Source organism: Elephantulus edwardii, unplaced genomic scaffold (genome assembly GCF_000299155.1).
Source record: "Elephantulus edwardii isolate Elephantulus edwardi_28Jun2011 unplaced genomic scaffold, EleEdw1.0 scaffold00025, whole genome shotgun sequence".
NCBI classification, from domain to species: domain Eukaryota; kingdom Metazoa; phylum Chordata; class Mammalia; order Macroscelidea; family Macroscelididae; genus Elephantulus; species Elephantulus edwardii.
The window spans coordinates 15101263-15115572 of record NW_006399775.1 but is presented as its reverse complement, the minus strand read 5'-3'; the positions used below and the strand labels follow the sequence as shown (position 1 = coordinate 15115572).

The following is a 14310-nucleotide window of genomic DNA, read 5'->3' as shown; positions in this document are numbered from 1 at the left end:
CAGAAAGGGAGAAGGTTATGCTACATGTTTTCATTTTTAAACTTTTGACAGATTGTTTGCAAAGGTGACCACAAGAATCCCCTCCACCCCATGTATTCACATGATTTTGAGATAGAACTTTACAATTCCTTCCATCCCAAGGCAGGTCCTCTCCTCCTATTTGACTCTGGCCTGGCCTGGTGGCTTGGTTTGGCCTTTAGAACAATGCTGTGTACTTTGTGCCACCTAGGTCATAGGCTGGTAAGGTCATTTGGCACCCATTCCTTTGGAACCCAGCCATCACTGAGTGACAAAAGGCCAGTCAGCACAGAATAGGGACCTAGAAGTGCCCATGTGGAGAAAAGAGCCCTCCAGTTCCAGCCACACAAGCTGCCCAGTGCCAGCTATCATATAAATTGAATATGGCTGCAGAGGACCCAGGCAAGATGCAAGAAGAGCCATCCAACCAAACTGTTGAACTGTGAGAAGTAATGAGGAATTGCTAGACCAGCCACTAAGTTCTGGAGTGTGTGGTGTACACAGCAGTAGATAACTAATATGGAGAATTATAGGTATTCTTGGCAAATCTTGCCATTTCTCCAAGGCTTCCCCTCTGCTGAAAACCACCTCCCCCTCCTCTGCACTCTCTTCATTCCTGCTGCTTTTACACTCCCCTGCCTAAGAGGAGACACTGTGCCTTTTCACCTGACAGTTGGTTTACACATCCTCTGCATTATTTAATAAAGGATGTTGAGTGGCTTCTTATCTCAGGAAAAGCTCACAACTCCAGAGGTGGATGCTGTCCTCTTTAGTTCTCAGGTGACCAAATTTCTATTTGGAGGCTTGCCCAAGGTCACTGACAAGAGGTAGAATTGGAATTTGAACCCAAATTTCTGGATAGATGTCCCTTCCCCAAGGTGCAATTTTGTGTGATTGGCTTTTGGAGGGAAAAGGCTCTGCTTCACCCCAAGAAGGTGAGGGGGTGCTCACAAACTGTGTATCTGTCCAGTCACTTCATGTCTCCTCACTGCTAACTGCCAAAGAGCCTGGGAGATAGAGGAGCAAGGGCTGCAGGGATACAAGTCCCAACCCTCCACATTCTTCCAGTCAGGACATTTGGGCCGCCTCACCCACTCTGCAGACACAAACACACCGCTCACATGGGTGCTCTTTTTCTGTGTTCTAATGTTCCTTTTAATAAATCCTTTCCCCTTTTTCTCCCAGCAGAAGAAGGCTAGAAGTGGTCTGCTTGTGGTTGATGAGTCAGGAAAGAAGTAACAAGGTCTCCTCTGGACCACTTTGATCTAGCTTCAGAACCAGGTTGGGGGTCAGAAATGAAACTTTGACCAGTCCTGTTGGTTGAGGGATGATGCTGTTTAATGCTCTAAACGCAATTCCAATTCATAACATCCCTATAGGACCAAATAGAACTACCCTATTGGAAGAGCAGGCTGACATGTCTTTCCCAAGGAATGGCTGGTGGTTTCAAACTGCTGAGCCCTTAACTTTTTTAATGAACCACCAGGGCTCCTTGGTTGACACATACAGAAAAAGGAAAGAGGACCAAAATAGAATCCCCTCATTTACCGAACTGACATTTATTGAGCCCACTTTTGTATCAAGGTCAGAGGCTGAAGTTGCAATGGAAGAATAAGAGTCCCCCTTATGGGATGTTTTTTCAATTCCTTGCTATGCACGTGAGAGCTGGACAATGAATAAAGGTGATAAAAGAAGAATTGATGCCTTTGAGTTGTGGTGTTAGAGAGGGGCATTTAATATCCCATGAACTGGCAAAAGATCAGCTATGCCTTAGAAAAAGTAGAGCCAGAGTGCTTCTTAGAGGCAAAGATCGCAAAGCTTTGGCTGATATACTTTGGACATGTTGCTAGGAGAGGCTATTCTTTGGAAAGGGACATTGTGCTGTGAAACATGGAGTGTCAGCAAATTAATACATCATTCAAGATGGATTGACACACTGACAACAGTAATGGGCTTAGAGATGATGAGGGCGGCACAGGACAGGACAGGGTTCAGTCTATGCCACTGATGCTCAGGGGTTATCTGAGTCAGTAGGTGGAGCTGGAGCACATGGCTACATCTGTCACAGTTCAGAGGAGCAAGATACTCCAAAATGCCCAAAGTGATTCATTTTAAGGCTTAATGGTCAGCCCCTCCTGTCCAGCTTGAGGAGGGAGAAGCTGGGACAAATTGCAGGAGAAAGGAGCTTGTAGGAGAGAAGGCTAGAGGTGGTAGCTTCTTTTGTCACTCAGGGTGTTGTTGCTGTTAATTGCTGTCAAGTTGATGTTGACTCACGGTGGCCACACATGTGCAAGACTGTGACCCTGCAAAAGCAGACCTCAGCTTTGACCATAGCAGGTCAAAAGACCTGTTTTCCAAAGTGCCTCTAGGTGGGTTTCAATTGTCAACTTTCCATTTGTATTCAAGGCCTTCATCATTTGTGCCACCCAGGGACTTTTCACTCACATTAGCTGAAGAAAAGCCCTCAGTCACTGCTCTCCTTTACCTGACCTTAGAGTGACATCACAATCAAAGACCTCAAACTCATTCTCTTCCAGTCCCCTCTCCTATTTCATAAAAGTGTAGATGGAGGCTAAGGGAAGGGTGAGGTTTCATTGTAGGAAAGTAAATCATGGGGACCAGAACTGGACTTCGGCTCTTGTTTAAGTCCTGCAGGGCTTGGAAGGGTCTGGGAAGGCTCTGGGATGTGTTCAGGCAACATCTCCAGGAAGGTTTCTTAGATCACAGCACCTCCTACTGGTCCCCCTGATATTCTCTCCAGTTGGGACCTGCCCTTCAGTGCTCAGCAGATTTCCAAATGCTGGTTTGCAGGAACATTGAATTTGTGCTTGTGGGTCTCAAAGAGGTTGCACAGCTCCTTGATGTAGCATTGGTGTAGATTATCCACCTCCTCCTGCGAGGGCATCAGTGTCTTCTGCACTTCAATGGGCTTCCCCACTGCAAGGCATAAAGGTGGGTGTTATCTCAGAGTGGAACTACTGGAGGTCACAGGGCCCTTTGGAGCAGGGCAGGTGCCCACCCCCTGGTCATGGTCATCCCTGCAGGAAAGAGCTATTACTGACACCTTTTCCAAGCCTGCTTTCATGCAATTGTTTCTTTTTCATTTTTAAAATACTTTGTTTCTTTTCATACATTTTTTAAAATTGTGTGTGTGTGTGTGTGTGTGTGTGTGTGTGTGTGTGTGAGTGTGGTCGAATCAGCTCTGACTGGTACAGGAGGACATTGTTCCTCCTTCTCCAGCAGAACATCTGGTGGATTTGAACCGTTCTTTTCATACATTTTAAAGGGAAAAATTACCTTTGTTAAAATACTTAAATGCTAATTATACACTTTTTAATTTTTAAAAAAATTGAGTTTTAATATTCTTAAAAGCAATGTGTTAGGCACTTTCTATGTATCAATCCCTTTCATCTTCACAGCAATCCTGGGAACAGAAGCTGTAACTGCTTCTATTTGACAAGTGAGAAAATGAGGCCCAGAGAGGTTGAGTAATTTGTTCAAAGTCACAGGGCCAATGTTAGGCTTCAAACTCTGGCAATGAGCTTCAATTTCTAAGACTCTATGTTTCCAGAAGGGAGCTCTGGCGGCCTGGTGGGTAAGGAATTGTGCTGCCAACCCAAAGGCACAAATTTTGAAAACACCAGCTGCCCCATGGGAGGAAGATGGGCAGTCTTCTCCCGTGTGGTTTACAGCCTCTGGAAACTCAGCTAGGAGTTGGCTCCAACTCAATGGAACATGACAACAACAATAATGATCTACCTTTCTGCAAGTTTATAAAGCTGTGATTTCGAGCATATCTATTTCTATACTGGGGCTGGCACACCACCCAGTCAGCTCTTCTTCTTCTGCCTCCTCCCTCCACGCTGACCCAAAATGCTTCTTCATCACTGAGAAGGGTCAGGAAGGACCTAACCAGGCTCCTTCCTCTGACTCTGCCTGGCTGGGGAGGCAGCCCCCTACCTCACCTCTTGGGAACAGCTGTGGAGAAAGCAGCAATGGTCCAACTCACAAAACTACTGCTACACAACACAGATCAGAGCATGGAATCAGGTTCACCAAGTCTGTGATCAACTAGCAAAACCATGGTTGCAGATGAACACGCCCAGCTCTGCAGAACTGGAAGAAGAACCGAGTAGGATAGTAAAAACCCAAGAGGAAAACAAAGGAAGTGTCTGGCACTAAGGAAATTGCTTTTGTTTATGTATATATGTATGTACTTACTTATTTATTTATGTATTATTATTATTATTCATTTATTTGCTTGTTAAACTAATTAAATTGCTTAAGACTGCATAATTTAAAAAAGAAATTATAACCTGGAACCTACAGATTGCTTCTGTGCACACACTTTGGATAGACTTGGAATGGCCTTCTCTTAATATATAATGCCCTGTACTTTAACACCCTGTACTTCAATTAGCCTTGTTCCATTCTCTAGGTCAGAATGCAGCCCTCCTCTGCCATAATAAAAAATCAGACAGAGCCTGACTCTAATTGCACCTTAGTTGCACAAAGGCAGTGTGATCTTTGAAAGTAGTTTCAATGTCTCTAAACCTCATTTTGCTGTCAGTAAAATGAGCATCATAATCTCAGCATTTCCAGTTGTTGCAAAAGACTGAAGTGGTGCATGAAAGGCAGCTGGAGTGGTGCCTAGCACAAAGCAAGTGCTCTGGAATCAGTGGGGATTATTGTTGTTACAGAATCTCAGTCTGCTTCACATTAGGCATATTGGCTTGTGTTCCTGTTTCCCAGTCTAGAATGTAAGTTCCATGAAGGTAGGGGGGTGCATCTTGCCATCTGCACGTCCCCTTGCAGCAACCAGCCCATACCCCTTTCCCCACAGCATCTCCCACCCCACGTGAGTCTTGGCTCACCTACGGTGGTGATGGGCCGGCGGTAGGGTAGGATGCCAAAGCTGTACTGAAAGATGCCACGGCCGTGGAAGAGCGGGAGAGAGATGCCCATGATGCTCTGAAGCTTGTCCTGGGTCCTGCGCAACCAGGAACCAGGAGGGTTATTAACCTGGTCAAATAGTTCATTCTCCCCAAAGGAGAAGATGGGCACCAGATCCGCCCTGGAGGGAAATAAAAGAGTAAGGGTGAAAGGGAGGTGGCAGAGAAGATGCAAGCTAAAAAGTCCTCTAGCTTCCTGCAAGGATCTAACATCTGGGAACTGGAAAAAAGAACAATGCTCTGGACTACAGGAAGAAGGGCTAGATTCTCTCCCAGACCTATCAGGACCTCGCTTACTGACCTTGGGCAAGCTCCAGACCCTCCCAGGGCCATAACCTCCCAGCTGCACCACTCAGGTAGACTAGAATGCTTCAGAGACCCTCTCCTACATATAAAACATGTGCAAACTCTCTAGAAAAATCTCTTCCACATCAGCAGGTTCCTTTTCCTCAAAGATGGTTCACCTCAAGGTGGGAAAAGTGCTGAAATATACCCCATGTCCCATTCTCCCAGATCCCACAGGTCTGAAGCCAACGGTCAACTTTGGGTAACCTGTCCTTTCCCACCCAATCCCTTTGACAGCTGGGTCTGCCCCTGTGAAAATTTCTCTGGATATTTAGGTATGAAATTAACAAAACAAAAAATACAGTCTCCATTGTGAATGAGCTGGGAATCTGATCTGCCTCTGTCGCTGTCTTCCCACCAGAACATAATTCTCCTTGCCAATTGTCAATGGAACCCAGAGCTTTCATCTCAAAGATGTGATACCCGTGTATCAGAGCGAGTTTGATGAAGCCCTGGCGTTTCCGCAGGAACAGCCTGTAGGCTCCAGGTCGAGCATCCAGTGCTTCCTTGGCACCTCCTATAATGATGACCAGTAGGTTTCCACCGTCCTTCCTGCTCAGCAAGTGAGCAGCACTCTCCTTGTCTGATGCAACCAGCCCTGGAGAGACAGATAGAGGGCTGTCAGGTGTGAGGTGAGAGATGGCAGGGGCTGTGAGGGTAGATCGACAGACCCAGGAGATGATAAGCAATATCAAGAAGCCCGGGGTCTACCACTCCCAGCTCTCTCCAGCCCATTGTCCCACACTGTGCTTTGGGAAGAGCTTCCTTGGGTCTAGCTTCCTTCTACCACCACATATGCTTTTGAAGAAACACAGAAGTGTTAGTTGTTGTTTTAATGTGCCATCAGGTCAGAACTGACCCTCTAGTGGGTTTTCAGAGGCTGTAAATCATACTGGAGGAGATTTCTCATCTTTCTCCCACAGAACAGTTGGTGGATTCAAACTGCCTGCCTTAAGACTGGCAGCACAACTCCTCACCTTAGACCACCAGAACTTCCTAGAAGTGCTGGTATTCCTCCTTGATATACCCCCTTCTATGTCTCCAGTCTCATTTTCTGAGCCTGGGAATAGAAGACTCACCTGCACCCATGATGTAGTCCCTGAAAAAAGGGGCTCGAAACCACATGCTCAGCATCATCAGGTGGGGGGTGATGCCAGGGAAGATGGAAGGGAAGTTAGTACTCTCAGTGCACAAGTTGATAAAGGCTCCAGCGGCCAGGACCCCATGGGGGTGGAAGCCAGCAAGGTAGTTCCGGGATGGATTCAGCTCAGCAGTCTTGACTAGCTGCAGAGACAGGAACCGGGTGGGTCAGAGATGGTCCTGTGTGCCAGCACCAACTCTATCACTCACTAGCTGTGGGAATTTGGGCGAGGTGCTCCCCCTTTCTGTGCCTTAGTTTCTTCAATCATACATGTCACCACCCTGGGTTCTTTTGAAGACTGAAATATCGTGTGTGAGGGCGCTTGGTGCTACTATGCCAGTCACGTCAAACACATATTAAGAGTTTTGAACAAATTACTTCTCTGTTGGGATTCTTATCTGTAAAATGGAAATACTTGGCCCCGTGCTGCCCATGCCCAAGGTTGCTGAAAGGTGCCATGGAATGATAAGATTGCAAGATAGAATTTGAAGGCATCCAATGGCCACACGGTGGTGCTACCATGCTTGATAAACTTGGTTTTTTGAAACGTTAACAGTCCTTACTCTGGTATTTGTGTTATAAGAGACAGCACTTCTAAGTATCCTTTTATTACTATGATTATTTGTTTGTTTGATCTCACTAATATCTACTACATAAACTGTCCTTGTTTTTAAGTGCCATCAAGTACAACTCAGCGACCCCAAGAACAGCAGATCCAGGCGCTGTCCTTTCCTGTGCCATCCTCATCATATCTGACACACTTGAGCCCTTGCTGCAGACACTGTATCAATACATCTCATTGAGGATCTTCCTCTCTTTTGCTGACCCTCAATCTTTCAAAGCACGATTTCTCTCTCCAAGGACTAGGCTCTCTTAACAACATGCCCTAAATATGTTTTACAAAGCTTCATCATCCTTGCCTCCAAGAAGTATTCTGGTTGCACCCTCTCCAAGAAATATCTGTTTATTCTTTTATCAGTCCATGAGATATTCAGCACTCCCAATACCACAACTCAAAGCCATCAAATATTCTCCTGTCATCCTTATTCATTGCCCAGTTCTCTGATGTATAGCAGATAATTGGAAAGACTATGAACTGAATCAGGCACACCTTAGTCTTTAATGTAGCAGAGATTAATTTGCTGATGTTATCATTCTCATGTTAACCACTAGAGACAAATAAAATACCAATAATATCCAAAACCCAAACTCTATTCTGTCAAGTCTATTCTGATTTATAGCAGGATGTCAGAAGCTGTAAGTCACATAGAAGGAGACTGCCCATTTTTCTCCCAATGAGCTGCTAGAGAATTGATTTAAAAATTTTTATGGATATGGAAAAAAACTTTATGGATATTGCTAAACTGCCTTTATTTAAAAAAAAACCAACAACCCTCAGAACTCAAACACATTGTGATCAAGTTGGAACTGACTCAGAGCTGATCCTCCAGCAGGTTTTAGGGGGCTGTAAATCACACAGGAAGCTGTTGCACATCTCTCCCCCTGGGAACAGTTGGTGGATTCCACCACCTGAAAAGCTTGGCCTTGGGCTTAACAGTACAACTCCTTATGGACCAGGCCCCCAGAACTCTGTTACTGATAGTAAGATGCGATACAAAAAAAGGGGGCATTATGCTTATGTCAGAGCTGATTTATGACAAAGTCATTGGAACAGAACTCCATTGTCAGTCAAGGACAACCTTGCCCCTGCACAGTATAAGAAAAGGTGACCTTTAAGAGGGGGCGCGAGCAATCATACAGGGCAGTAGGAGCAGGTTCTTGTTAGCCTGAAAGAATATGCAAGGCTGTCTCTAGTCCTGCTTACTCATTTGTGCAAAGTAAGCCACTTGCCCAGTGACTCTCTGCTTCTTCCACCCACACCACCCAAAAAAAATCCTCACTGATTGAAGGCGAGGCTCGTCTTCATCTGGGGAGATGATAGTTACTCTACTGTCGTCCTTGCAGTGGCGAATTAATGGAAATGAAAATACGGAGCAGAAAACTCTCTGGGCATTACTTGTGAGAGAAACTTCCTCAGGGGCCTACCTGGTACCGTTTCTTTTAAAACTTGCCTTACTCAGTGTATCGGAGAACTTACTTAGATATGCTCACAAATTCTCATTCTCCACTAGTGTTATTGCTGTGTACCGCAGAGTCTGAACTGACCCATAGCTGACCCTCCAGCGGGTTTTCAGAGGCAGTTAATCTCATGGGGGGAGATTGTACATCCTCCTTCCGCGGAGTAGCCTTGAACCACTGTGCCTTCGAGACTGCAGCACAGCTTCTTGCTACTAGGCCACCAGAGCTCCCTGGGAGCATAATTTTGAACAACCTCCATATAGACAAGGAGTGGTGGTGGCGTAGTCTGCAGGCAGCTGTGCTGCTAACCCAAAGACACTCTCTCTGGTGGTTCTAACCCCCCAGCAGTTCTGCAGGAGAAAGCTGGACAAGCTCCTCCTTATGGTTTATAGCCTTGGAAGATCAGCTGGAGGATCAGCGAGCTATGAGTCAGTTCTGCCTTGTTAGTGGTGAATTTGAGTTTTTCCATAAAGGCAATTTAGCAATGTCCATCAAAACACCATTTTTTATTTAAAAAAAATTACTTAAACTTTTAACCCAGCAACTCCACTTCTGAAGAAGTTAGCCTTCAAAATTCCTCATTTTTTGTGCGCAATGACTTCTGACAAGGTCATCAACTGACATTTCTGTTGTAATGTAAAAACACTTGGTGTCCATTCAAACGTCCATCAACAGAGCCTGTTTAGACTAATGACGCAGCATGCACACAATGGACCACTGTCCCATAGTGCGATAAAGCTGGCTTCTTGTCTTGATAAGGGGAGGTCACAATAGATTGTTTGCATGAGGCAGGATAACACAGTGCAGTGTCACCAGCTCTGCAGAGAAGGGGGAAATATACTTGCTGAAGCATGGGGATCCTGGACTCAGTAGTGACACTTACTTCTCGGGAAGGAAGAGGTGTGGATGGAATATAAATCAGGGGGGAGGCTTTTTACTGTATGTGTTTCTGTCAATTTCGAATTTTTTCTAACAGAAAAAGTAGATTTATTGTATACTAGTACATGAGGGACAAGGGGTATGGGCTTCCCATATCTGTCTCTTTTGATTCCCTTTTGAATACTATTGTGAAATGTTGTTGTTGATGATTGTCTTCGAGTCAAGTATGACTCATAGCAACCCTATGAACAAAAGGCTTGAAGCCCCTCTACAACTATCGACATTTATCAAAGTTCATTGACTTTCCAGAGGCATGATATTTAGGAAATGGATGCCACTCCTGCATATAGAATAATCTATTTAAAATAAAGAAGTCTGGGAATTTAGCGGGTAAGAAATTGTGCTGCCAACACAAAAACAAGTGGTTTGAGTCCCCTAGCTGCTCTGGAGGGAAAAGATGGACAGTCTCCTCCCATGTGATTTACCGTTTTTGAAAATACACTGGCGGGTCAGCTTTGAGTTGGTGCCAACTCAATGGCACATATTGTTTCAAATATGAGTAAATGAGAGAATGAACACTAGTTCTTTAATAAAGAAGCATTTGTGCGTGCATGAAGAGGCCTGGTAGTACAATGTTTAAGCACTCAATTGCTAAAGGAAAAGTCCGTGACCTGAATCCATCAGCTGCACTGTGAGAGAAAGACGTGTCACTCTGCTTCTCTAAAGACTATTGTTATTAGACGCTGTCAAGTTGGTTCCCGTAACAACCCCATGAATAACAGAATGAGAAAATGGCCTGGTCTTACGCTGTTTTGTCCTGCAGGATCACTATGAGATGTGCTTGACTTAATAGCACCAAGTTTTATTTGGCGTGTATAGAAAGAAACATTCTCCTGAACATGAGGGCCTGTGTCAAGTATGAATTCAACTGTGTACACTGCTCCAGCCACAGCTGTCCCATCGGGACTCATCTGCATGCCCCTGGACACAGTATCTTCTGGTATCTTTCTGTGGTGCCTTCTTCTATTTGTCTCCTGTGTCCAAGTCTCTCAGTTCATCTCCACAAGAGCTGCAAGATTAGGGGCCACATATCTGAAACATCACTGTGTCCCAGCACAGCTTGGGACAGAGGAGATGCTCTAGTAAGACTAGGGAATAAAGGCATGAAGGAATGAAGAGAAAAGGGCACTACAACTTCAACCTACTTTGGAATAAAGTGCCCCAGGCCCTGATTCTGTTACAACTGGTCACTTGGTTTCTACTAGCAGAGGGAAGAACATACTTACTGCCTTAGAGAAAGAACAGAAAGGCCTTCCCTGCCTCCTACATTATATCTGATGGGTGGAAAAGCTTAGACTTTTCCCTGGCCCTGGCAATAACACTATGACCTAGGTCATGTTTCCACATCCCTCGCTCTGGTGGTTTAGTGGTTGAAGAATTGTGCTATCAAAGAGTTGTACAACCCAAACAACTACAGAATACTAAATTTAAAAGTTTGGCCAAAACAAAACAAAAAAAAGAGTTGTACAACCCAAAGGCATTCAAATCCACCAGTTGCTCCTTGGGAGAAAGATGACCAATCTCTTCCCGTGTGATATACAATCTCTGAAAACCTACCCGAGGGTCAGCTATAAACGAGTTCTGACTTGATGGCACTTAACAATAACAAGTTTCATAGAAAGAAAGAAGCAGCTTCAATGAGAAGGATTGTCAGTGACAGCAACAATGGGTTTGAGCATAGTGGAGATCACGATGACAGCACAAGGTTCTGATCTGTTCACAGGGTCATCGAATTGATGAGACCTAATTAGAACAGGCTTCTCAGCCGGTATGTTTTCAGCCATGCCCTCTCCCATCCAAAACCCATGCATTCATCTAACAGACACTCTTCAATGTCTAAAAAATATGCCATCAGTTCTAAGATTCACCTTTTGTGGATTTGAACATCCTAAAATCAAGATGCTTCTAACAAAGTTAACTGTAAGAATTCTTTTGTTGGCAATGGTAGGTGCCATTGAGTCAAGCATGAATCATAGTGTCCCTATGAAAAACACATCTGCACTCTGGCCTATCCTGTGTGATCCTTATCACTTCTGACACACATAAGCCTTTTGCTGCAGTTATTGTTATCAATTCATCTGGTTGAGAGTCTTCCTTTCTTTTGCCAACCCCTCACTTTTCTTACCGTGATAACTTTTTCAAAGGAATAGCCGCTCTTAACAACATGCCTAAAGTATGTGAAATGCAGTGTTATCATCTTTGTCTTCAAGGAGCACTCTGGCTGCTCTTTCTCCAAGACATATCTGTTTGTTTGGTAGATCATGAGATAGCAAATACTGTTCTCCAACACCACAGTTCAAAGGCACCAATTCTTCTGTTATCCCAATACATTGTACAGCTCTCAGAAGCATAGCAAATGATTGGAAAAACTATGGCCTGAATCAGGTACACCTTAGTCTTCAAACTTACATCATTGTTCTTCAGTAATTTGGAGAGGTCCTTGACTGCAAACTTTCCCAATAACGATATGTCCCCTGATTTCCTGACTACTGGTACCAAGTAGATTGTGGATTCAAGTAAGATGCTCAAATTATTTGCTTAACATATATACTCAATAGGTATGGAGAAAGCATTCAACCCTGCCACATACCCTTTGTGATTTTAAACTATACAGTGTTTCCTTGCTTTGTTCAGACAACAGCTTCTTGGTCTAGATCTAGGTTTCATATGGGCATAATTAAGTGTTTTGAGATTTCCATTCTTCTCAATGTTATCTATGATTTGTTATTATTTGTATAGTCTTTGCATAGTCCATAAAACACAAATAGACATTATTCTGGTATTCTCTGTGTTCAGGCAGCAACCATCTGACTTCAGTAATGATATTCCTGGTACCACAGCCTCTTCTAAAGCCAGCCGGAACTTTTGGTAGTTTTTGGTCAATGTAGTGTTCTAGCCATTTTGGGATGATCTTCTGCAATATTTTGCTTGTATATTATTTTTATTATTATATTGTCAGATAATTTTCACATTGTGTTGGTTCACCTTTCTTGGGAATGGGAACAAATATGGATCTCTTCTAGACAGTTGGCCAGGCAGCTAGCCTTCAAATTTTCTGGCATAGACCGGGGAGTATGTTCAGGGCTGCATCTGTCATTAGAAATATGCCAACTGGTATCACATTGATTCCTGAGACCTTATTTTTTGTCAATTCCTTCAATGCAACTTGAACTTCATCCTTCTTTATCATTGCTTCTATAATATGATACTTTACTTTCAGGGAAAATTAAAAGAATTCTTTTAGTATTATATTAAAATACCAGTGTGTCTTACCATTGGCAGTATCTTAGAGTTGACAGGACACAGTATCTACCAGCCACTGAGAGCCAGAAAGAATGATTGAAGGGCAAACATTCCTGGCACTGACCGCATTGTGGGAGGCTGGCTTGTGCTGATGTGCTTCATCCTCCATCAAGTTTCAGAGGGAAGTACTGGTAAGATTGCCCCCATTTTACAGATGAGAAAACTGTAACACAAGATTGATCAACTTGTTCAAGGTCATGAAGCTAGTGAAGTGACAGAGCCAGGATTTAAACTTAGGTAGCCTGGCTCTATAAGCATAATCAGCAAGCTTGGCCACCTTGTGGAAGTCTTCAAGTTAGAGATGATGAAGTTTAAGGGGAACGTGTGCACTTTGAGTAAGGGAGACAGCATCAGTGAATGAGCTCAGGCCTGGAGAACTGGCTTGGCAAAAGAGGGAAGAGAAACAGACAAGGAGTGAGTGGGCCAGGGCCCAGAATGCAGGGGCCTGCAGGCTGTGACACAGTTTATATCGTGTTCTAAATGCTAAGAGCATCTCTGCTATATTTTAACATTTTATGAAAATATCCTGAGTGCTTTTACTGTAGGATAGGCTGTAGAGGACACTTGCAAAAGAAGCCCCGAGCTGTGGTTACGATATAGTATAGAAGGGAAGAGAGAAGGATCAGACCTGGAGTTTAGAAGACAGATCTCAGCCTAAAGGCGTAAACCCTACTGAAGGCTATAGTGGATTGTCATTAGTAAATGCTTCAAGTCCCCTTCACTTTTGCAAGCAAGGTTGTATCATCTGCATAATGCAGGTTGTTGATTAGTCTTCCTCTGATCATGATATCACATTCTTCTTCATAAAGTTCAGCTTCCTGAATGATTTTCTCAGCTTACAGATTGAATAGGTATAGAGAAAGGATACAGGCCTAACACACATCTTTCTTGATTTTAAACCATCCAGGGTTCTCTCTCTTAACTTCTTGATTTAGGTGTAGATTTCACATGAGCACATTAAGTGTTCTGGAATTCTCATTATTCTCAAATTAACCATAGTTTGTTGTGATCCACACAGTCAAAGGCCTTTGCATAACCAGTAGAACACAAGTAAACATCTTTCTAGTTATCTCTACTTTCAATAAAAGTTCATATGACATCCACAGTGTTATCTCTTGCTATACATTCTTTTCTGAATCCAGCTTGAATTTCAGGCAGTTTCTTGTCAATGTACTGCTGCAATAATTTTTAAATTCTGTTCAGCAAAAGTTTACTTTTGTATAATATTAATGATGACATCAAGGGTCTCATGCATAAAGAAATTAAAAGTTCATAAAAAAAAAGAAAAGTCTCCGCCAGTAAACCTGAAAGCAACACCCCAAAACCCCTCTATTTGTAACTCACAAGTTTGTTCTCTCTAGGTTTGCTCCCTTTCCTATAGGTAATCTTACCACTGAGTTTTACTTCAGACCTGACCCCGAACCCAGTGCCAGTGACAAAAAGGAAATATAACTGCCAGCTAAAGAAGCAAAGGAGGATGGAGCCTCTGGGTTCAACCAGCCATCCCCACTGGACCCACCTGGGAAAACACTT

The 14310-nt window shown here is 43.8% G+C and overlaps 1 protein-coding gene across 1 annotated transcript in view; it reads right to left on the bottom strand.

The window, feature by feature from the left end:
- Positions 1-2800: 2800 nt before the first annotated feature.
- Positions 2801-14310, bottom strand: part of MOGAT2 (monoacylglycerol O-acyltransferase 2) — a 25891-nt gene continuing 14381 nt past the window's right edge. Inside the window, exons 3-6 of the mRNA XM_006882923.1 lie at positions 6395-6599; positions 5739-5913; positions 4893-5092; positions 2801-2955 (exon numbers count right to left, since the gene is read on the bottom strand). Of these exons, the coding sequence (XP_006882985.1) occupies positions 2801-2955; positions 4893-5092; positions 5739-5913; positions 6395-6599 (735 nt within the window). The remainder of the gene's footprint in view (positions 2956-4892; positions 5093-5738; positions 5914-6394; positions 6600-14310) is intronic.